The sequence below is a fragment of the Agelaius tricolor genome, unplaced genomic scaffold, assembly GCF_023055355.1.
Source record: "Agelaius tricolor isolate 1412-34295 unplaced genomic scaffold, bAgeTri1.0.p SCAF_16, whole genome shotgun sequence".
NCBI lineage: Eukaryota > Metazoa > Chordata > Aves > Passeriformes > Icteridae > Agelaius > Agelaius tricolor.
Window position 1 is genome coordinate 2,189,776 of NW_027269276.1, and position 25,346 is coordinate 2,215,121.

Here is a 25,346-nt window from a genome sequence, read left to right on the forward strand (position 1 = left end):
TGGCCATTCAGTATGTTCCTTGTCAGTCACACTGTGATTTTAATAGATGAAGATATTTTAAAATGTTACAAATGATAGAGCAATTTATGTCTTTTCTGAGCCTGTGTGGCAGGTGTCTTTTACCGAGCATCAGAAAGATCTTCACACATTCTGAGGTAAACAAGCATTGCATTTTATAGTTGAGATGTAAAATGGCTGAAGAAACCAGCCAAGATGCAAACATCAAAACTTCAGAATTAACCATTGCCAGACTGCAGCAGAAAGTATTGGGACATGGATCCAGGTGTCCAGTCCTGCTAAGGCTGGGCAGAATGGAATTCTTGCCAGTAAGTTCCCTGGTTATCTGTATATGAAACTCCTCCCCTTCAGGAACACAGCACAGAAGAGAAATGCAGGCTGTGTTTAAGAAACAATACCTCCTAAAGGAAAAAAAATACTTTAAAGAGAGAATTCCACCAAACTTCACAAAAAGTTGGCTTTCTCTGTCCTTCATTCTACATGATCTGTCCCCCCAGGCCTATCTATGTTTTCTATACTATTATAACAATTATGAATTATAATTACTAAGTTTGCTAGAAATCAAGGGACAGGCTGCACAGCTGGGACAGATCCTGGGGAGGTCCTGTATGAGATTAGTGGGATGCCAAAGACTTTTTTGCCTCTCTTCCTTCTAATTCCACACCTGAGTTGAGATCCCCAGCTGGCATCTGCAGAGCTGTGCAATTGGAGCTATGGCTCAAAGAAACTTTTTTCTCTGCCTCTGTCAGCAGCTGAACCTGAAGGTTGGAGCTTCCACTGATTTCCAGGGGTTGTCTCAATGCCAGGTATTAACAGATTTATTTAGGTGTGAGGGGCTGGACTCAGAACCATCTGTGCAAGATAATGGTACTTAGAGATGGGGTGGGGGGAAAGAAAAGGTCTTTGAGGTTTGATTCCCAACTCCATAAACAGAAAACAAGAATTTATCTTCTCTATACAGTAGTTGATACACAAGTAGAGGTAGGATAAAGGCAGCAGCATGTTAGTAACAGCTACAAAATAAAAAGATGCCAAGATCCTCCTTCTGATTAGGAATGCTGTCCAAATTTGCAGCACAAAAGCATTTAGGGACCCTTTACTGTACACATTTTAAAAAAGCATACCTTGTCCAATATACATTGCCCCAAGGCAGCATTAGTGGAAGCAGAAAGCCTGGGAAGTTCCTATTGCATTGCTTCAAAATAATATTTAATCTCATAATAAAGAGCTTTCTTGCATTGACATTTAAACAGCTTGGTTATTGAGGATAGCTCTATAATCACTGAAGCATATTTAGGCATTAGTATCATTGCTCTCACATAATATACTATAATCTCTGGCAATTAGTCCATGAGGGGAAGTAAAGCCTTGAAATTGCTAATTTATTGCCTCTGAAGCATATTTGTCATTCGTGTGCATGCCAGATGAGCTGCAATGGTTCTTTCAAGTGCTGCAGAACACAGGCTGTGCAGAAAAGTTGCTGGGAACCTTCCCCTCCCACCCCGGGGCATTGTCCTGCCAGGATGCTCCAGGCAGGGAGGAGGGAGCTGGAAAAGGCTGTGGGGCCAGGAGCAGGCTGGGAGTGCCTAATCCCAGTGACACACTCCAAGCCAGGTTTCCCTTCAGGTATTCCTGCCTGGCTCTTGCTGAGGCAGCAGGGCAGCTTTGCCTGGGGCTCGGGCTTTGCCCTTGAGCTGGGGGTTCCGAGCTCAGGATGTGGCCTCTGGCAGAGCTGGCAGTGCAGCGCTGCTAACGCTGAGCTGGGCACAGCTAATTATTCACAAAAACCACAAATGAATCCCTCCTGCTTTTTCAAGTATGAGCCTTGGCTGAGGCAGCCACACGGGCAGGAGTTTTGCCACATAATTGGAAAGAATAAAACCAGGAGCAGCATCTTCCATTTTACAGCAATGTTTGATCTACATGTGACCCTAGGGCAGAGCAGTCTGAGGGGCTGCTCAGGAAGGGGGAAAGGAAGGAAGGAAAAATGGTGGGAGATGGGATGTAAGTGCTGAATTTATCTGCAAAGGCAGTGGGGTTGGACCCACAGGACTTTGGGATTACTGGCTGCCTGGAATGTGCAGTGCCCAAGGAAGGACAGTGTTTTCCTGACAAAGCACTCCTCCTGCCCACTCCTCCAGCACAGATGGTGGGTTTTTAACTCACCCTGCCTGTGTCAGGGCAGCTGGGCTGGGTTTCAGGATGAATCATCTGCTCTCACAGCCAAAACAGGGACATTTTGTTGGGATGCAGAACAAGCCATTAAAAACACAAAGCATCTGGTCACCTTTATTAAATGTATTAAGTGAAAAGGCAGCCATCCCATAGGCTGCCATGTACGTGAGCAGAGCACTTAATTGTTGGAAATTTAAGAAGATTCAAGTTGTAAAATAAAAATGTATATGGTAGCTTAAAGAAAATACATTATTTATCAGTTGTGACATTTCCAAAAATTAAAATGCACAAGCTAAATAGTGGTGAGCTTGCAGTTTAGGATAGAGTTTCAAAACATCTTCTGTCTTATTTTTTCTGTGGATGTTTTGGGTCGGACTCAACAGTCATATTTGCATATGTCTGGCTCCAAACCCAAATGATGATGCTGTAAAGCTGTTAATGGGTATCAGAGTATTTGTGTGAGGTGCTGCTGTGATCCCATGGGGGGATGGCTCTGTTTTACCTCTGCAGGTTCTGAACCACTGTGCAGAACTGGGTATGGATTTGACTGAGAGAGATCCACAGCTCAAACCAGGCAGTTCTTGAAGGCAATGAGAACAGGGTAATGGTAGAGGAGACACAATAAAATCCTCCCCAAAATCACAGACCTACTCCCCATTGCTCCACAGGCCTATTGGGAATATTTTGCTTCCTGCATCCCACTTGTAAAGGAGGATAAAGGCTGTATCAGTTTAACTCAGATGATTGCAGGGAATCATCATTACGAGCACACCAAGAGGGCTCTTCCCTCCAACTGGGACTTTTAACATATTTGAGGGTTTCCTCTTAGCACTGAAGTGATGACTTGCCAGAATGCTCTTCTGAAGAATGGTTTTGTAAAGCTGTTCTGCTGCCATCTCGTTTGTGACCAGAAGGAACCTGGCAAACACACACAGGGAGTGCACAGAGTGCCCCTAAAAAGCACCAGGGGAGAGTCTTGAATGGTGGAAATTGGATCCTTGTTCCCATGTGGAAATGGCTGCTGCTTGCAATAAATTATCTGGATGCAATTATGGGGATGGTGAGAGGGGTTATGCTAACTTGTACCTCCCCCTCCTTTCAAATTCTGCTCCAACATGTTCTCCTATAAGTCCACTGAACTCAGGTGTGCAGGAGGGACATAAAAGAAAGCGGGACTTGCCACGTCCTCTCCCTCTTCTTTTGTTTTTGGTCCATTGAATTTTATTCCTGTAATTCAATAAACGTGGTGGAGAAGGCCAGAGGATATGAATTAAATATGACAGGAGACCACAGGAATCTTGACCTTGTGTCTCACAAGGAAATCTTGAAACCAACCCCCTACACGTACCTATCAGCATTTTAGCTGCTGAAATCATTATAAATGCTGTTTAGATACAAGTAACCTCACCCTCTCCATTGCACAGCTAATTGCAGCTTCCCTGAAAGCAGTGCCTATCTAGAGACCTCATCCCTTGCTATGCCCTTCTTTATGGATGCTTTGTTTTCTTCTTTTGAAAAATGGGTTTCACTTCAAATGCTTCCATTCTGTGTGTTGTGGCAAGGAGAGATGTAGTTAAAACATTTCTCAGCCCAAGACACTCCAAGAAAACTTTTAACACTTCTCTGTGGAATGTGTGGTCAGCTTTTACTTCGGCGGGCACTTAGGTCTATATTTCACATCCAGATGACAGAACTTATATTACTTTAAAGAGTTCATCTATTTATGCTGCTATTTTTTGAAGACCTGTCTGCTTTTATTGAACCCTGCATGCTGGCAAGCAGAGCAAGCAGTTCATCACCAAAATGAAAGAATCCATTTTGACATTTCTCTCTTTCTTCACTATATTGGTAGATCCCACACAAGCCAATCACATGCTGCAAACTATGGAAACTACAGCAGTGGTGATCTCTTACTAGAAAAGTTTTCAGCTTTTGGAATGGCTCTTGGATTCCCTAAAGCTTTCCAAGATTTATCCCAGTGCTGTGCATCTATAGCTATTTGCATCTTCTGTTTGCATTGTATCAAACTTGCATTTTAGAAGCACAATTAATGCCTTTCAAATATATCCTTATGGAGGTGCTTATGTGTATGGATCTCTGGCTGGGCTCAGCAGGAATCTGGGCACTTAAGTACTGAAGCACAGGCTTCCTTTGGGTCTGTAAGTCCATAATTTTGTCTGGCATGCCTGAATTTCTCAACATAATGCTTTCTCTACCACAGGGGTACAAATTGTTCCTAGGGTTTACATCAGAGTAAAACTTTAGAACCTACCTGCACATTGAGTAAAAGTCAGCCCATGTAGCACACAATAAACAGTAGCTTGAGCACTTAGTAAAAATAAGTATAAATTATAGTGCTGTAAAGCTATTCAAATGCACAGCAAATGCACACCAAATTTTGCAGTGAATAATCTCTTGGTCAGTACAAACACCCACACACAGACTCAGACCAGTCTTAGCCTGCTCTGTGCCCACTCACTGAGTAAAATGACCAATTTGCTGTTCCATAGAATGAGAAGGACCATGATTATGGTCCTTTAGAGGTCATAAACACTTAGAGGCCCAGTCTGTTGAATATTCCAGCCCTAGCAGGCTTCCTTCTGGCACATACCATATCTCTTATTCCCTGGAAAAAAACATACAGAAAAAACAATCTTTATATTTAGAAAAGTGGAAGCCTGTTCTCCTGTCCTATACCTTTAAAATTCTCTCTGTTGTCTAAAAGAAAAAAACAGAGTAAATAGAGAGGAGCACCTTATCTTATCTTCAGTTGAATTTTCCCTGAAGGACCCAAGTCCCAGGCAGGTCTGAGAAATTGGAAGCATCATTGCCTGTAGGTGTTGTCTAAACACAAGGTACAAATTTATCAGAGTATTCCCTCTCTTCTACATACTAACTTTCATCTTTATTCTAAATGTATCATTCTTCACCACTTCACAAGGAAGCAGGGGAAAAAATGGATGAGACTTCTTTGTGTTATAAGCCCGTGGTTCGGTAGTAAAATTATTTTATAAATTTCACAAAATTCTTAATATAAAAAATGAACGTAAGGCTGGCGATAGAGGATCTGGTTTGGGGGCTTTAACTCATTTAAATGATCCATTTCTCTTTGAGATAATTCCAAAAGTACTTCAGTGGAAGCTCATCGCAGAGCAACAGGGCACCTCATCAAAAGGTTTAAAAAGAAAAGACGAGGGGAAAAAATCTTCAATAGAGCCTGTGTCCTTTTATCCTTGATTTACCGAGCATATCAGTTACCCCCCTTTGTTAAGAGCTCTTTTCATTTCTAGGTATAAAATAAATTCAACCATTTTATCAAGATGTTCTTGTTACCAGCCACCAGTATAAATTTTACTTGCTGTAGGTGGGGGAGAGGTTTCCTGGCACAGCAGTTGTCCAATTAACTGGAGTATCACAAGCAACAGGAATGGTTTGCAGGGTCTGGTTTCATGAATTACCTGGGTGCAGGGGAAGATGAATTTTCTCCTCTCTGGTTTCCCATTTGTGTCCATGACCCAACGTCTCAAACCCACAGAGAAGGGCGAGGAGCAGAGGCAGAGGTGGCGAGGAGAGGCACCCTCACTGTGCAGGTGGGTCTGAGCATGGCCTGCAGCTGGCAGGGCATGAATTATTAATTGATAATAAAAGTAAAACAAGTTGTCTTAGAATTTGTGGAGCTACAAGAGCCTTGTTTGCTACAAGAGCCTCTCCTGCCCTGCTGCAGTAATGCTGTCAGGCCTCCTTTGATGCTTTACCTGGCCAAGAACCCTCAGGTGGGCTCAGGGACCTCAGACTCACTTAATCTGACTGCATAACCAGGTTCAAAGTACCAGTCTTTGAACTCTTTCATGATTATTGTTTTTTTCCTTTGTTTCACCTCAGTTATCCAAAAATTCCTAGCAGAGTTAATTTTAAGAAGTTTGGGAGTATCCCACTGTAGCCCTGAGTAATTCCTCAGCCAGCCCTGAAGTAAAGAGACATAGCCAGGGGAAGGACCAAGCCAGCAGGACTGTCCTGGTGATCCCAGAAACAGCTCAAAAGGGAAAGTCCCTGCTCGGATCCAGGAGCAGTGAGATGCAGCTGAGGAGTCACCAAAGAGACCTGGCAGATTCAGAGTGTTCTGAGCAGGTTTGAGAGGCTCTTTTTGTCAAAGCTAGCAAGAAGGAAATGCAGTCTCTTTGATAACAGATATCAGTGTCAGTTTTAGGTCTGGAGGTGATGTGAAAGGCAGAGATATGGGAAGTTCAATTAAAGTATCCTTTAAAAATGGAAGGTGTAGCTGTGCCGTGGGAAACCATGATGGAAGTCAAAAATTATATTCACCTGGTATTTAAAAAGTGAATAAAGATAAAAATCAGTCAGCCAGAACAACACAACCAGGCCCCTTACACTAACTACAGCTGCATCCCAGATCCCTCTTTCCTGGTTTTGGTCTCTGAGGAATGCACTCTCCTTTGAATTTGCATTTTCTTGGTATCTTCTAGATAGAGATAAGTCTGAAAGCTCAGCTGATTGTTTTTTGAAGCTTACAAATTACTTCACAAATGGATGTGGAACAAGAAGTGGATCTCAAGTAGGCAACAAAGCCTCTCTGTTCCATACAGCCCAAGAGTGAGCTCTAAATGTTTTTTTGAATGAAGGAACTGACACTTTGCCATTGGACAGAAGTTTTTCTGTCATCTGGGCTGCAAGTTGGAAAGTCTGAGTTTACAAACAGAAATTAAAACATCTCACACACAATGTTTTGGTACATTTTCCACATAAGTAGAGCTGATCACAGATCATTTGCACTTACCAAGATTTTTGCACCATCACAGAGCAGATGAAAACTGCCTCTGAATCACATCTTGATGTCTCTTTTCACCGATGGCATCTGAATTTTCTTACCCACTTCTCAGTGCATACAAAAGAACATATGTGTGTGTATGCAATGGCTGTGCTTTGATTTTTTGTAGTCCACTTGGGCTAATAACAGACTATAAAATTTTTCATCCCAAAACTACTCAGTGTGATCAGTACAGACTGAGAATGATCTTCCCTGGGCTGTGCAGTGCCCTGCATGGCATGACTTGGTCTCAGTCCAGCTCCCTGTGGATCAGTGTGTACATCACAATCCCCATTTCCATCAGCAGCCACCAGCAAATTTGCTGGCACATTGAGCCTTTTTACCATTTTCCCTTCACAAACCATTGCTTCAGGTCAAGCCTGGTGACGTGGCTGTGTGATCCATCTCAAGGTCCCTGTAGGGCTTTTTCTGGGGACAAGGAGCACAGGTACTGAGGGCTTTTGGAGCAGCAGCCCTCATGAGCCACCCAGCTTGTCCTGCACCTTTCCCAAATGGCAGATGAGGTTGGAAACTCAGTCCAGCTGTGAGGTGACACTGCCACAGGTCAGTCAGGGAACAATGGACACAACCTCAGTGCAAGAGAGCTGGATGTGGGCTAAGCCAGCATTTCAGTAACTACTCACAAATGTATTCTCCTGGCTCTGCTGAATTACAGGAGGAGATAATCTCCATTCCAGTGCCAACAGGGAAGATCATTACGGGGAGGCCACCTGTGTATTCCAGGCTTTCAGACCAAGCCGCTCCCCTATTGATTTTGATATCAGTGTTTTATATCAGTTTTATAGGGGTTTTCATATCAGTGCTGTCAGTCAGGCCTGCTGCTGTTCTCCCCTGAGCTCCTCTGAACCAATTTAGGGATTTCTGTGGGAGCTGCAGCGCTCCAGAGCCTGCAGTGCCCCCGTGCCCTCCCAGAGCCTGCAGTGCCCTGTGCCCTCCCAAACCCTGCAATGCCCCTGTGCCCTCCCAGAGCCTGCAGTGCCCCTGTGCCCTCCCAAAGCCTGCAGTGCCCTGTGCAGTGCCCTGTGCCCTCCCAAAGTCTGCAGTGCCCTGTGCAGTGCCCTGTGCCCTCCCAGAGCCTGCAGTGCCCCTGTGCCCTCCCAGAGCCTGCAGTGCCCTGTGCAGTGTCCCTGTACCCTCCCAAAGCCTGCAGTGCCCTGTACCCTCCCAAAGGCTGCAGTGCCCTGTGCCCTCCCAAAGCCTGCAGTGCCCTGTGCCCTCCCAAAGCCTGCAGTGCCCCTGTGCCCTCCCAAAGCCTGCAGTGCCCTGTGCCCTCCCAAAGCCTGCAGTGCCCCTGTGCCCTCCCAAAGCTTGCAGCCCCTGTCGCCCCCGGCTGCAGGGGCAGGAACAAAGGCTCTGCTCCTGCCTCAGGGCGTTTGGGGGTGCTTTAGAGCAGGTGAGCTGTTGTACTGCAGTGTTTAACAAGGTCACTGAATGCACAGGACACAGTGGCTCCCCCTCAGCTGTGCAAACTGCAGCCCTTTCTTTGAATTCAGTGGAACTTTTCAGAGCCTTTTATGAGCTATTCCATCTCATTTTTCTCTGCTCACTCTCTTGTCGATGCACAAACTCCAGAAATTGTCTGTGACAGCTCAAATTCTGCTTTGCCAGCCCAAGTTTACCTGAACACCACTGCTACCTTCAGTGGGATTGTCCCACGTAAGCAAGAAGGGGTTTGCCTCAGTGTCTGCCTCTACTAATGAGAAGGTATTCACTCACACACAAAGTTTATAATTTGATAAGAACTCTGAGCAAGTCCCAGGTCTTCTCTTTCTTCTCATATTTACTTTTATTGGGCTCTGCTGCAGTTTTATTTACCCGAATAACTCCAAAGTTTTCCTAAGTGGGTCCAAAGGAACCAACTTGGTACAGAAAGCCTGAAAGCCTCTGCCTTTGTTGCTAGTTGACATATTTCATGTGTTTTATCCTTAATTGGCAATGTGGCTGTGTCAAATTGCATTTCTCTTCCTGTAGCCTCATTCAGAGCCAGTGGAGCTCAATATTCTGCTCAGACTGAGTTATTTGATCTGAATTTTGCAGAGGGATGAACTGCTTGCCAGTAGCAGTGCCTCCTTTCATCTATTAGGCTTCCAAATGTATATATCTTTATCCACACTATCTATGGTTCTGTGCATGAAAGTGTTGGTAGCTGACTCTCCTGGTAGCTCAAATTGCAAACTGATTTCATTAAGACCTCCTAAGGACAGGATTTAAGTTATAGGTTAGTTTTGCATTTTATTTTCTGTGCAACTGTACTGTCAAAGACTTTGTCTTTCACAATCAGACATGTAGAAATGAAAAATCCTGATTTTGTTTTCTTATGCCAAAGAGCAACTGCAATTTTACCAGCTCTCAAACTCTTTTGCCATAGGGTTTTGATTTAGGAATCTGTGAGAGTTTGAAGGGGGTCTCTCTTATCTGCCTGTGTGTGATCACCTGGTTCTTTACCAGCTTTTCAGTTTTACATCACAAACCCATTAGCTTAGACTTGACATCTTTTCCTTTTTAGATGCTCTTTTTCTGCTTTGATCCTCCCAGCTGTGGATCCTGCAGCTCAGCACCAAGGTCCACCACAGCTGTTTGCAGCATCAGCCCTATTCCTTTGTGTTTTCCATCCACATTGCTACTTCCATGGCTCCAGTGCTCATAGCAAGGGGCCAGTGGAGAATTCCTGCTGTTTCCAGCCCTTTTAGCTCCTCCTGGACTCAGTCCTTTGGAGTGTGGACACAAGGTCAGGTGTGCACTGATGGACTGGTTTGAAGCTGTGCTTGGACGTTGTCCTTAATTGCACAATACAGCTGTGGAAGAAGTCTAAAAGAAAGTTTGCAAATAATGCAAAAATATTGGGATTTTCAAGGCAGTAGCAAATCTGGGGAAAGATTCCTGTTCCTGTATGACTGGGTATGTTGAAATTCAGTATTTGACACTGTAGAGTAATAGATGATAGGAAAATAATGTTAAGTAAATACACAAAAAATGAGTTCTAATTTAATTCCTGCTATTCAGGGAAGGAGATCAGGCAATCACTGTGGGTAGTTTTCTGAAAAACTCAACCCCTCAATGAGTCTGAAAAACTCAAACGAATCCAGAGCGCCTGACAGAATAGTTAGAATGATCAGGATGAGAATAAAACAGGATGGAAAAGCCATTTTTTTGGTATTGTGTAAATCCATAATATATCCAAGTCTCAAATTACTGCACACAGCTCGGCTGATTCCTGCTTACAAAGGATAGAATGGAAATGGTGACAAAGATCATCTTTTATACGGAATGGTTTCTATAGAGAGTCACTCGATGAGCGGAACTCGGCTCCGCAAACAGATGGCTGAGGAGGGACACGATAGAGATCTGTGGAGCTGGGGATGGTGCACAGAACATGAACAAGGAATGGTTATTTACTATTTCTAATAACCCAGGAACAAGGGCCAACCAATTAAATGATTGCACAGCAGGTTAAAAACAAAGAGAGTGCTTTTCACAGAATGCGTAATTAAGTTGTGAAATGGCTCCCATAAAATGGGAATAACAGTGGGATGATTTTGCTTAGAGAAGGGGTCACTGAGGGTAGGGATGTGAGAGGTCTCTCACTCCATGGGGGAAGGGGAAGAAGGAATGCATTCTTGCTACTTATCACAGTATAAGAAGTTTCCCAATTAAAAATCAGGCAGTGGGTTTGAAGCAAGCAGATAAAGATGTTTCCTCTCCTTTGTATTTATAATTAAACTGTGGATCTTCTTGCCAGAAAACATCATAGAGGCTGAAGGTATAAATGATGCCTTTTATTTCCTGTTTTAGCTGATGTTCTTTTTGCAGAACTGTTCAGACTTGACAGCCAGAACCCACATTTATTCTTGCAAAAAAGTCAGGAGGCCACAGCTGCTTTGCAAGGTGGATCTTGGAGTGTGGCACTCAGGCTGTGCGGATGGACCAGAAACCATCCCAAATTTCCAGGCAAAAGTATTTCCATTAAATAGCTGGGGCAGAATTGACAGGCATCTCTGGGTTCCCACTTGAAGGTCACTGCCTGGCACTGAAATGCTAATCTGTATTTCCAAAAGGCTCCTGTTAGCCACTGATCTGCTCTGCCCAAATCTGGGGAAGAAAATTATGGAACAGCACAAAGTGTGTCAAAATCTTTCCTTTGCCACAGTGGTAACCCCTATTTTGATGCCTTCATTTTTAAAAAGGCCCCAAAACCAGGGTTTTTTAATCTTTACTAGTGTATTCAAGGACTGTGGTTTTGTATTTTGATATTTAGCCACCTTCCACCCCCAGTCTGAACATGAGTAACTTGTTGGGCACGTCATGGAGATGTGCCAGAGATGTATTTATCAGGGATGTAAATAATTCCCACTAACTTGAAATAATGCACAGGATGACTGGGCCATTTTACCTTTGAGGATATTTAATTGTGATCTGGCCATGTGTTTTGAAGCACTTTAAAACAGCAGCTGATCAAAGCTGCTTATACTAAGAGCAATGATCCCCACAGATGTTTGTCTCTTTACAGCTTCCCCAGAGTTAAGTTAAAAATATTCTGAGAGTTTTCTCCTTGCCTCACCTGTATAAATCTGCAGTGGCCTTATTCCAGGTTTGAATTCCAGGTTTAAATTGCTTTAACTAGAGAGAACTTGCTTTCCCAGCTGGCTCCACACTGGTCATGAGAAATCCCTCTGGTACAGACATGATTTACCTGCCTTGATAATCTACCTGGTTTACCCAGTCTAAATCCAATTCCCTGAGTTTGGAGAGGTCCCTCCTGGATAAATGTGTTTTGTGATATTCTATTAGGTGAAAAGTGCTGACTGCATAAAAAAATATTCTTGTTCAGAGGTTGATGATCATCTTTTGTACTCTCCACACTACTTTCCTTCTGAATACATTTAATTATATGATGCTGTATTCATTGCCTTGCTGACACTAAAGGGCTCTGCAGTTAAGCCTAAATACTAAACCAGGCAGATATTCAAGTGTTGTAAAGTCAGTCTAGATTTTTTTTTTTGCCAGCAAGTGCTGCCCTGATTTACAGGAAGAGGGAGGGAGGGAGGGAGGGTGGGATTTCTTGCCTGCTTTCTTTATTGAATTCTCTTTCCTTTTTTTAATAACCATGTTTAGGTAACTGGTAGTGTAGGAATGGATTTTTTTAATTGCAGATAACTGACTGGTATTGGGCATAGTTTTAGTGCAAACTAGAAAACTGTTCCCTGGTGGTGAGGGGGATTATAATGCTTGCTGACAGAGATCCAGCTCAGGTTTGCTGGCTTTTAGTATGCAAAATCCAATTTTTTTAATGAAGGTTTTATTTGTGTTTGTTTTCACTGGATTTCATGAAGGGGAAAAAACCCTCCCAAAGCCAGGATTTGCTGCTTTTATTCATCAGCTTTATTGTGCCAGGGCATTGTTCCTTTTGGCTGTATGGAGCACGTTGGAGCCAAGCTGCCAGAGGGCAGGAGAGTGGTGAGATTCTGTGCACCCTCCTCTGGAAAAGATGAATTCCCAGTGGAGTCCCACTGTGAGAGGACCCTGAGCCAACAGGCAGTGCCTGGCTCCTGAGATGCACAAATCCTTGCATTCTCCACAAAAATCCCTCACAGCTGGGATTTGCTGGGCTGGGAACCATGAGCCCTGTCCAGGTAGTTCCAGTTTTCCACATGCACAGTGCCCAGACTGGGGGGCTGCACAAGTTCTCCCATCTTGATAGGTTCAAATGATTCCCCAGGCAGCCAAATCCTATCCAAAGGCGCTCCCAAGATGTGACAAATGATTCCCAAGGTGCCTGGGCAATGGGTTGGGAAAGGTCCCTTCTGGGAGGATGGATGGATAATTGTTGTTCTGAAAACCCATTCTAGCCCAGGGACCATAGGGTGAGTACTTGTTTTTTGGTTTTGGTTTTTTTTAAATAAAAGTAACCCAAATATACTGTTAATGCATGTCAGATCAATTCTGAGGCTGTGCAGTGGGAAACAAAACAACCCAGACAGGGAGTGAGAGGTTCTGGAGACTGAGAGGGCAGAAATGAGAACAAATGGTGCTGGTTCTTCTGTGGCCTTAATGAGGGAGTAATGTGAGTTATGCCTGTAACAGGCCACAGCAAACAAATTTGGGTTTATAAGAAAGGAATCCATGAAATTTAACCAGATTTTGTACAGTTTGGAAAATAACAACTACAGTTACTTTGTGGTAACTTTTACTCCCCTCTCACTCAGAGCTCAGAGCTTTGCTAACAAAGACTATGATCAGTAAAGTAAAATTAAATCATATCTAATAAAGTACTGTAGGTACTTAAAATTGACATTATTTATAATATTTTGCTTACTCTCTCTTTATAACAAATGAAGTGTCCATTTTGTTTGTATTCTGCTGAATACTTCGGATCCATCATCAAGTTTAAGAATTAGTATCAGGCTGAGTAATTCTGGACTTGGCATTTACTGTGAAATTTACTGTATGAATTAGCATATTAGCACAAATTCAGAGGTGAAATAACATGCTGACATCCATTTGTAAAGGTTTGTAAATCCCTGTAAGGTTATAGGAAGCAAAGGGGAAGTTCTGCTCATTCCCAAAGGGATCTGTTCTTGGCATCTCCGTGTTTTGCTGGGAGAGCTGCAGTGTCACCGGGGTGCAGGCTGGGGAAAGCTCTGCAGATGGCTCTTGGAGGGGTTGATGATTTCGTGAAAGACTCTGGCATTCAGGCTGCCAATGGTTCTGTCTTTGGATGAGTCATGAGCTGTAGAGTCACTTTTTTAAGGGTAGGAAAACTCTTTCCCATCCTTTCTGCCTTCCCCTGTCTTTCCCATGAAAAGGGCACAGGGAGAAGGAGATTGAATAAGATCACTGGTGGTTTCATTTTGTCCTTTTAGATGTGTATCAAACCCCAGCACAGCTCCATCACATCGTGTTACAAGGTGGGCAAGGGAACTTTCGTCAGTGCTCAGTCACAGCAATCACCTGCACACGGAGCACTTGGCACAGGAGCCTTCCCCAGGGTTTCACTGCATTTTTTCATTAGCACCAATAATAGCCTCTGCAGGGAGTAATTAGTGACACCCAGAGGGGAGAGGAATTCTGCCAGAGGACATCATTATGTCTGGAAAACTAAAGATGCTGTGTAGTAAGGTCATGAATAAATGGTTTGAGTCCAGGGTGGAGGACAAGCCCGGTGCAAGTACAAAGTTTCCCCCTGCTGCTGATCCGCTGATGAAGAGCACAGTAATTTCCACTGAACACCATTAAGGAAATTAGTTTGTTCTGACAGTTTGTGTTGCTGGATACCATATGTTTACCTTGGGGGAATGTTTGTGGAGAACCACTTTGGGTTAATTGTAAATGTCACAATTAAATAAGTAAATATAGAGGAGTGTGTCTGTGCTCTGCGTCAGTGCACAGCCACCATGTCCCAGCACACCGGTGTCCCACGTGCTGTGTGTACACAGAAATATACATTTGTAGGTGCTAAATCCATACTGATCAGCTTATCTGGACACACAGGCCTCAGGTACAAACAGCAGCAGCACTTGGCCTCCCTGGTCTGCGGATCAGCACACGCAGGAGCCTCTGCCCTCCTTTCCACCCAGTGCTCTGGGCAGCGAGCGTGGAGCATCCCTGGGCTGGAGCCAGGGGCTGCACCTCTGATTCACCTGCCCAGCCTGGCGAGGAGGGGGCGAGGGAGGGATCAGATGGGGTGTTAGAAATCTCTGATTAGCTGGAGTCCCACTGCACATTACCAAAGGTTCCAATATTTTGCCTTTCAGCGCTGTCAGTCGCCCCCAGTAACCTGTGGGAGTTGAGGAATTTCAGCACCTCGGCAGATTAAGCCTCCAGAGCAAAGCTGTCACCCGGGTCTTTGTCATGCAAACTTGAGGCCAGGTTCAATAACATCCTGTTCCTCTTCTGCATTGCGGAAGCCTTGAAAATTGATTTTCTGTTTTGCCACTGAGTTCAGTGGAACCAGACTTCAGCCCTCCAAGGGAATTGTATTCCTGTAGATTGTAGCTACTTCTGAAATCCTTAATTTCACATCTTTAAATAGCAAACTTTGTGACAGACCAGGTGTGGGTGCAAACTTTGCTGGATGTTGTTGACCACTGCTGGGTTATTAACTCTCTTTATGGTCTGGGATACCCTTTTTTTTTTTTCCTTTCAAAATGCATTTCACAGACTTGAAGTCCTAATCCAAAACGCACAGGAATAAATACAAATTTGTGTATTGATCACCAGAAAAGGATTTTTAAGGGAGTTGATCACTGCTTATAGCAGGAATGCACGTTTAAAAGAAACAAGAACTGTAACATTAATCCAGGGAAAACAGTTTCTGAAGCAACCAGAGCTTGTTAACACAGCCAACACCTAAGGCAGCATTGTGTCTTTAAGCTCTACTAATATTGAACAATAATAATTTTGGTGGAGGAAAATCTTCCCCTCTCCCTGAACAGAAACAAGACAGATTATTGACTGCCATCTAGAAAGATGGATGCTGTGGCCCTCGGAGTCTATTAATATTTGATGCTGATGGATGTGAGCTGGCAGCCTGAGTTATTAATGGAGTTTGGTTCCTTGGACCTCACCCTCCATCCATGGGGGAGAATTAACCATAACAAGAACTGGATGCCCAAAGCTCTCAGGATGCTGGGAAGGGCTGTCAGTTCCAGCAAAAATGGGTGTTTGTGAAGTGTTTACAGGCATGGAAAGTCATAGGTGGGGCTGCTTAGGTCACTGCTACCATCTACTCTGATTTCAAGGGGACTTTTAGGGTCCCAGGAATTGTAGCTCCCTCCTCTATCTTTGCCATGTTAGCATGCTCCCCTCAGGTCTGGATTTCAAACAAGAAGAGGCTCAGAGGTAATTTCTGAGCAGGGGTGAGGTGTGGGACACTCTGTCCTTGGTGGCACTGAGGTGGCCTCTCCCAGGCTGGGGTGATGCAGAGCAGAGAGCAGGAATGTGCTGCTCCACACAGAGCAGGGCATTTCCCACAGCTGGCCCTGACCCCACATTGCCTAAAGAGATTTTCCATTGTTTATGTTAAAGTCAGATTTGACCCCTGAAATTAGAAACAATCCAGTGGATAGATTTGGGGGCATATTTTTATAAGCTGGCCCTTCTAAGTGAAAATATTGAAAATGAAACACCTTTGAAAGTTTGTGGTGTCCATATGGGTCATTCTGATTTGGAACATAGAGATGGAGAATACCAAGTTATTTATAGCTCAATTTCCTAATATAGCTTTAACATTTCCAGGGGTATATGTTTGATTGAATTAGCTACTCCTTCCTAGCATGGATACCACATCCAGGCATTGCACTATCCTCATTAACCTCCCAATCTTAATAGAAAAAAAAAAGAATAATCAACATAAGGAGCACAGCTGTTGATTAATTTTACTAAATAGGATAGAAATATAAAGTACCATATTGCAAGAGTGAAGATTCAATACACACAATTTGAAATCAGTTTATTAGAATATATAACTCATTACCAGCTGGATGCATACACTGCAGCATTATCCACTCGGGCAGGTGGTGAGAGGCAGGTGGAATTTACATATCTTTAACAGTACCTGAATGCATTTCACTTCAGAGGTCATTCTCCCAAATCAAGTTCAAAATGTTAATAACAAGGTGTGCATTTATAATTAATAAAATCTTAGAGCCAGTGCTATAGTTCAAGTGCATTTTCCTCTTATGTAATTAAGAAGTTAAGTGTATTTGGCAGTTGTCACTCAGAGAGCTCTGAAGGTCTCACTTGTCAAACCTGGGGATAGAAATCTCATTAAACCAGGTATTTTTTTTTCAGTTAAGGTTTGTTTGCAAAGTACGTGAGTGGATGGTGGGCAGCTAGAATGCCCAGCTCTGTCAGTCCATAAAGCCAAGTCCATTAAAGTAAATGCCAGCACTCAAAGGCTTGGAACAAACAGCCTGATGTTCACCTTGTGAGAATCACGGAATCCTTAAGGTTGGAAAAGGCCTCAAAGACCACCAAGTCCAACCATCAACCAGCACCACCACTGTGTTCACCACTAAATCATGTCCTCAAGTAACACATCCACAGGTTTTTTTAAGATTTCAGGAATGGTGATTCCATCACTTCCCTGGACAGCCTCTTCCAATGCTGGACAGCCCTTCCTGTGAAGAAATTTTTCCTAATATCCAATCTAAATCTCCCCTGGTGCAACTTGAGGCCATTTCCTCACCTTATTGTCCTGTGACTTGTTACCTTAGAGAAGAGACTGACACCCACCTCCCTGCAACCCTTTTTCAGGGAGCTGTATCCCTTTTCTTTGGGATAATCCAAAGTGAGTACAGAAAACCAGTGAATGCAATCCAGCTGTGCCTGGCCAGGGAGCACTGCCCCCAACAGCTGCTCTGTGGTCACAGAACTTCAGCTGAGACACTGGAAAGCCTCCTGCTGCCTCCAGCCCTGGCCCAGATGGTGTTTTAGAGGTGTCAGGATGTGGGGATGTGGTTTTGGAGTGATTGATGGTTGGGCTGGATGGTCTTCAGTCTCTCTAACCCTGATGATTCTGTGGTTCTGTGGTTGGTTAATGTGACTCCCCAAGGGGTATTTTAACTCCACATCACTCTGCTCCCCTTTCCTTTTCAAAGGAATTTTCTTTTACTTCTGGATCACTAGTTCAAATCCAGATAAGGTCAGTTGTCATAGAAATTATTAGCAGTACCAGCAGTTCTGTGTAGAACATGAAATGAGTTGGGAGTTTCATTCACACAGGATAAGGGTTCCTAAGTGGCACTAATTGGCTGTCTAATTGTCACACACAGGAGAAAGGCAGAGGATTGATTAGGCGTGGAGACTGAATGCCCCTCTGCCAGCCCGGGCTCCTGGAGCTCATTGCATAGGCATGCTGGCAGGGTAATGAGGGGCAGCCTGCTTTGGATTTGCTGGCTGTCAAGGCAGCATCTTTTCCTGCCAGGCCTTTGCAGGGGCACTTGTTTTACTCCACCAAGGTCAAAGATAGCATCTATAACAAACAGTGCCTTCACTCAAAAATCAGAGACTTGCAGGATTTACTTGTGAGCAGTATATTTTAACTGTTTCCTTTCCTTCCCCCTGAAACACAGTTTTTCTAAAAGGTCTAAAATAGGATGAGTCACACTGGTGTGAGGCAGAACTGCTCCAGCAAAGCAGATGGGGGTTTATGGTGCTCAGAAATCTGTTCATATTTCCTTGTGCTGTCTGGGTGTCTGCTGTGTGATATACAGGCTCCTGGAGGTACTTGTCACAGCATAGGGAAGCTGACATGGTGCACATTTCACTCCTGATAAATGGATCCTCCTATCAAACAGTGAAGCCTCTCACCTGCAAAAATACATTTTGACCAATATCTTTTCCCCTGAGCTATGGCACAGGTCACACCGTGCAGTGGAGTTGCTTTTAACTTGTAGTAGGTTCACTTTCCCTGGCATAGAACTAAATTATTTAAGTTTGACTCACTGAAGTAGTAAATTTAGGAGTTAATTTGCAATGTGAAAGTCAGGATTACACACAGAGGAAAAGGAAGCCAAAATAACTTGTATATGTTAATGTGTAGACCCAGCTGTGGGACTCAGTAAGTTTACTAAGGCTTAAACCTCAATTAGTGAGGTTAAACCACAATTGCTTTAAACCTTATTGTGCTCACATTTTAATTCCCTTGTTGTATCAGATGAACAGTATTAGTAAGAACTGTGTCTATCCTTTCAACCACAAGCTGATCAGTGCATACAGCACACCAGAATGTAGTGTTAGAGCATTCTATATTTGTGTCAAATATAAGTATTTATTCTCCTCTCCCTCCCTTTGCCCACACCTGGAGCAGAAATAGGACAGAGCCCATGTTTCTGTGTTCTGCTGTGTGCCTCCTGTCTCTGACATACACATCACTCCTGGTCTGCCTTCTTCCTAAAGTCACAATCTCATGCAAATTAATTGAAAACAAATGCAGGTACCAGCTACACATCAAAAAGCTCTGATGCACCTTCCATGTCGTTTTCCTCTCTGCCAGCCTGTGGAAGACGAGCATGTACGAGATCCTTTTGGTTTTTAACCTCACCCTATTCTTAGAATATATTTTCAAAGAAGCGCAGAGCGATCTCTGCACGCTTTCAGACTGTATATTTTGTGATTAGTGCTTCGTAAGTGATGTTTTGCTTAATGATCTAACATCTGCTCTAGGAGGTTTGTTTTTGTAACTTCCCCACCTCCTGCTGAATGAATGCCAGCAACTTGTCCCTTTCCTCCAAGTCAATCAAAGCACTAATTGCATCATAATCATGGGAAGCAGCGGTGACTGCTCAAGTGCTGAAGGCTCAGCAATCAACTCACAACACTCTGCTCACTGTTCAGAGAGAGAAAGCTTCCCTGTGCCGAGCTGGGAATTTCCTGCATGCCACATCTCTTCAGCTGACTCTGACTTTTCTGGGTTGCAGGGAGATGACTGCACCATTCCCTGCATGGCAGGGACCTATGGAACCAATTGCTCCTCGGTCTGTAACTGCAAGAACGATGGCACTTGTTCTCCTGTGGACGGGCTGTGCTACTGCAAAGAAGGTAAACAAAATTCACATTTAACAGCTCCCTGCCAGCCATGCCTGTCCCCTTTGAAAGTGGCACAGCTGTGCAGTCAGGAACTTCACCATTTTCTTATCCTCCCAGGTATCCCAGCTCAACAGGGGCTGGACTGCAAGTCCAGTCTCTGGCCTGAACAGGGGCCAGACTTCCCTGCTCTGCTGCAGAAACGTGTCACAGAAGTGGGTGTGGGGGCAGAAACACTGCTCCTCTCCAGGGGAAATGCAGAACAGTCCTCTGGCTGCTGGGTTGTTAGGCCTTTGCTGCTGTGTCTCTCCCAAAGTCACTGGGCACAAGAGTGGAGGCAGCTTCCTGCCTGTGTGTCCTGCAGCCCCTGGCACTGGGCTGTGCCTGGCCTTGGTCATCCCCACCAGCCCTGACCTGACTCCTGCCTGCCCATCTCCACCTTGGGCTGGTCCCATTCCTGCTGCCCTGGGCTCCAGGCTCATCCCAGCTGCCAGCCCTGCCCTTGGGCACTGTGGGGAGGGCCCTGGCTCTCTGCCCTTGCTGCCATCCTCCTGTACCCTGACATGGTGACACCCCAGCCTTGTGCAGATGTCCTCTGTCTCCTGTGCTAGCACAGGGTTCAGGATGTGGCTCTCATTTATTTGGAGCAATAAGAAGTCTTGCCTGCTCCAAGGTGACTGACATCTTTTCTTGCCACACGTGTCCATAATTCCCTCCTGGACGTGGTGGTGAGCACATCCCATGGATCCAGTGACCACCTGAGAACCCTCCCCATGTGCTTCATGGCACAGCAGCTCTTCTGTTCCCCCAAAATCCCAACATGAGCTATGCCTGTATGACATACATAGGCCCTAAAACAGAAGTGAGGCAAATAACCATAAAATCTGGCATTTCAAACATGAATTAATGGATCACTGTAGAACCCCATTTAATGAGGGTGTATAAACCATGAGTTACTGCTCAACTCCATGACACAGAGCTGCAGTGTAATGAAAGTCATTGTGCTCCTGGTAGTTAAGATTTGAGCCTTAATGGCTAGAAATGATGGCATGGGTCTTATTTTAGGTGTAATAGCTGCTTTATATTAAATAGCATTCTCAAAAAAAAAAAGAAAGAAAGAAAGAAAAAAAAGGTGAGAAACAGGCAGCATCACATGGAAAGTTCTTGCAGTCCTGTAGGTCAGAAGGTCTCAAACCTGACAGACAGGTCCCAGCAGTTCCCAGAAAGGCATCAGACTCCTAAATCTGGTTACAGCCAAGGCTGTTATGCCTCCATCTGTGTGTAGAGATGCTGGGAGATGGAGCTGGGAGGTCACAATGAAAGGGTCAGTCTTTGACCCCAAGTTAGTCTTATTTACACCAAGAAACTGTCCTAGAAGCAAAGAACTGCAGCTTGCCAGCTGCCTGTCCCTCTGTTGTCATGAAAACATCCCAGAAACATTTCTCCCCTGTTTTCTTAGGGTGGCAAGGAGTGGATTGCTCTATTCCCTGTTCAAGTGGAAGCTGGGGGCTGAACTGTAACCAGACGTGTTCCTGCAGCAATGGAGCATCCTGCAGGCCAGCTGATGGCTTCTGCCTCTGCTCCCCAGGATGGCAGGGGGAGTTCTGTGACCAGCCTTGTCCTGTGAGTGCAAATCACAATTTGGGGTGGTCTTCCACCACATTAAATCACAGTCCCCATAGCTCTGCTGAACAGAGAGCAGGGGAGGAGCTCAATTTGTCTGTGATGTCTGAGGAAATCAAGTGTAAATAACAGATTGGGGTTCTAGCAGTCAACTGGATGTATTATCCTTTGCATTGTATTTTATCAGAGCTATTGCTGTGTTATCTGCAGTTTCTTGAATGTCATTTTTTAAAGTGATTCCTCATTTGGTTCTGTATAGAAACATTAGGCACTGAGTTTCTGTCTTCTGTGTATGTTAATTTAAAAAATGCAACTCAGCATTAAGAGGGACGTGATAGATGATTTTGCACATTTCAGAACAAAAAGCTGATCACTGAGAGGATTTTTATTTCTGCTCTTGAAGGATGGAACATATGGCCTTAATTGCAGTGAGCGCTGTGACTGCAACCACGCGGACGGGTGCGATCCTGTCACCGGCTACTGCTGCTGCCTCGCGGGCTGGACAGGTAAACCAGCAACTGCCCTTGTAGACTCTGGGGCTTTGCTTCATCTGGGGCTTTGGGGGGTTATGCTGGTTTGCTGTGCTTTGCTTTTGCATCAGTTATAACCCTGGACTTGTGACTGCAAACTTGTAAATAATGGATTGAGACAAGATCAGCTGAACTTGCCCACATTTAAATCACTCGTGATGGTGACAATAATTGGCATTCATTAAATTTGTATTCAGATGAGTTGAAGATGGCTCCAAACCTGCAGCCAGATGTTAGCCTTCTGTAAAAGCATCCTCAGGAGGGATGCAGATCATCCATAATCCTGCAGAGTTTTTCTCCTTGAACTGCCCTTTCCACAGGGTGCAGCTGTGGGACGGTGAATCCCAGGACCATCATACCTGGAATGCAGACAGGGCATATCTGATGAGTCATTACAGCTGCTCCAACATACAAAACTCTGCATTCCCATTTTCCAATGGTTCTTGTCACAGGGTAGTTGCAGAGAGCAGATTAATGCTGGTGTGACAGAGCTGTTGTGATGACACAGCAACAGAGAGGAATATTCAGTGAAGTTGGAGAGTCCAGGCTGGAGTTCTCAGTACAATTAGACCTGCACTTGACTCCACACTGATGTTCTCTTCCCAGCTTTTGACAGCAGTAGGGGACAAGTTACTGACCCAACCATTTCACACTTTGCTGCCTAAAATGCTGGTTAATCTCTCTGCTCTCTGTTGAGGCCCTGGGTGGAAATAAAGTTATGGAAATAAAGCTTGTATGGAAATAAAGTCATATACTGCAGAACCACCAGTGGCACTGACAGTCAAAATGCATTTATATTAACAGCAAATCATTTGGAAAATTTAATTGTTTTTCAAACAAGTACAAGTTGAGAGGATGCATGAGCAAGGCAGGCTGATCAGGCAGCCAACATTTGGGATAGTGTCACCTTTCCCATTGATTTATGCCCTAAACCAACACACACCTTCTGTTTCTGATGGAGAGGACATCCCACAGCAGCCCAGCTCCCAGGAGCATGAAGCAAAAGCAATGAAATTATGCCTAAAACATACAATGGAGATAATCCTTAAAGAATTTTTAAAAATGTTGTGTACAGCAAAGCTACTTTTCTAAGATACTGGGCATGTAACCCTGAAATGGACATTTTTCCCCCAAGAAACTCCATTTTATAAGCTCACTTGCATCCCCTCCTTCATTCTCTTGCCTTCCTCACTGGCTGGCCAGCATTTATCTTTCTCTGAACCTCCTTGCCATCAATATATCCATCTATCAGGCTTTAAAACTCTACTGTTTATTATTGATGATCAGCAGAGAAACAGCTGGTAGATTTTCCTGTAGTCACTGTGAGCTTCTTCAAGGGAAAAAATGGCTTTTAAAAGTAGAGTAATTTGAAGAGAGATATTTATATACACCTACTCTAAAAGTTCATTACACATCTTCTGGATGTAGCATTCCAGAGGAAACTGCAGGGACTGACCTTTGCAGACAATGCAGACTGAAGGTGTGGCTTTTTCTCAGAGGCATTTGCAGCAAATACTTTGTGCTTATTGCCATGCACATCTGTAAATGGACATCACATGCAGATACTAATTAATTAAAGGTAAGAATAATTTCTGATGTCCTTCTTTTAATTCCCATATTGAGCAAGATAAGTGTATATTAACTTGGAGGGGGTTTGCTGCAGCCCAAGCACTTTATCCCTCAATGTGCTCCCACAGTTCTGGAATTCTTCTCCTCAGGATCACATTTCAGGAAGGAAAATATTATATCCATATTTGAGACCAGGTTGGAGTTGAAACAGTAACAGGGCTCTGTAAGGTGGAAATGTTGATAGACAGAACCAACACGTGTTTTGTCAATTCTGTTCCAATGTTTTTTCCACTTGGCTTGGCACCAGACACAAGGATAAATTCTGCTCCTACCAGTTTGAAAGTATGTCATTTAAGAAACTCTTCAGCTAGATAATTATATTTTCATATTAAGGAGTATGGCATCAGTGAAAGATTAATCTTATCTGCAGTTGTTGTGAACTGGGCCATGATGTGTATTGCAGTGCATTTTATTAATATGAGGTGATAAATAATTCAGGCTGAAATTTTTGCTTTCTGATTTTGGTACTAATTAGGCATGGCCTGAAAAATATCAGAAAAGTTCAGGATCACGGAACTTCTGAAGGTTCTCCTGCCCACTCACACCAAACAGAAAATTCACGTGGCTTTCTGATCCTAATAGCCACAAACTTCATCTGAAACAGCAAATTCTGTATGTTCATCCCAGACCTGGGACTCCCTCTTGATGTCTGTGTTTTATGTAAAGATCAAGGGGGAGATTGAACCCATTTTCTTTAAAGTGGTTTCAAGATGTTACTGATATAAACCTTCAGGGACTGATGGATGGTAAAAGCATGGAGGAGGACTGGCAAAAGAAGGAAAAAGTCATGTCCAGAGCAGCATGCAATGTAAGGTAATAGCACTCTACCATCCTTTTATTCTGTCATGACTGCCACCCAAGACTATTATTCAGGACAATGACCTTCTGTGGATACCAGCTGGGGGAAGGTAATTTTCAGGAGCTGAGTGTCCCTGGCAGATGGGAAGATGATGAAGAGATCCCCACGTCTCAAGCAGGAGCTCACAAAGCTGTGCAAAGCAGCTGGGAGCATAAATAAGCACAGAGGCAGCAATCTGCACATCCCCTCCCTGTCAGCTCCGTGGGAATGCACCTGTGCAGCCAGAGGCAGGGGCTGGATCAGCTCTGGGGACACTTGTACCTGGTGTCACTGCTGCCAGTCCCCCAGCCAAGTGGCACCTGGTGCCACCAATGGCTTTGGAGATAGCTCAGCAAGAACAGAAGCCCAAAACTACATTGGCAAAATGCTCTCGTGTGGTAAAAACAAAGTGAAACTTGTTGAAATGTTGGGCAAAATCAGATCTGTGACCTGCTGATGCCATGCAGAGCTGAATTTCCCTCCACAGGAAGGAAATGTGGGATGCAGTGACACTGAGGGCTCAGCCTTGCACTGGAAGGAGTTCTCCAGGTTGGACATGTGTAACTTCATGTGTACAAATAGTGCCCTGGAAATCCAAACAAGAGGTGTTCATATCTACTGCTGGGTTAAAAAGGAAAGGTCTTGCTCTCAGGGCACCAAGTCTTGATTGCTCAGGCTGTTTTTTAAGGATTAATAAGGCTCTCTTTCCCCACCTTTGCTGTGCATTTTAGGTACAGACACTTCTGTGCTTGCAGCCCTGTGTGTGTGCACAGGTCCCTCAGAGCTCCCAACACACCAGACATTTGTGGAAGAGGTGTTACTTTATGTACACTCAGGTTGAAATGAAAATGCTCAGTGCTAATTACATTTGGTTAATTAGGTTCCTGCACACAGTGACTCCACAGAGGGAGTGGAACACAGAAATGCTGCATGGTAGAGCAGCTCCTGGAAGTCCTTTGCAACAAACAGGTCCTGGAGAAGCAGGATGAGTCTCATCTGTCCCAGGTGCAACCTCCTCTCCTGGATGCTCAAGCAACAAGGTTATTTCAGTTAGGCTCCTCTCAATTTCTCTAATCTGAAAGTGGACAGGAAAGGACCAGCTGCCCTGGTGGCCCTGCTGGGTGAGCAGGATGGCAGTGCTGCTGTGGCAGTGTAATGCTGA

At 44.3% G+C, this 25,346-nt stretch overlaps 1 protein-coding gene across 6 annotated transcripts in view; it reads left to right on the forward strand.

Annotated features, from left to right (window-relative positions):
- The window catches only part of MEGF11 (multiple EGF like domains 11), a 254,494-nt gene that overhangs the window by 180,516 nt on the left and 48,632 nt on the right, over nucleotides 1-25,346 (forward strand). For all 6 annotated transcript variants that reach the window (XM_071441164.1, XM_071441163.1, XM_071441165.1 and 3 more), the window contains 3 exons: nucleotides 19,459-19,579; nucleotides 21,024-21,187; nucleotides 21,591-21,693. In XM_071441164.1, the coding sequence (XP_071297265.1) occupies nucleotides 19,459-19,579; nucleotides 21,024-21,187; nucleotides 21,591-21,693 (388 nt within the window). The remainder of the gene's footprint in view (nucleotides 1-19,458; nucleotides 19,580-21,023; nucleotides 21,188-21,590; nucleotides 21,694-25,346) is intronic.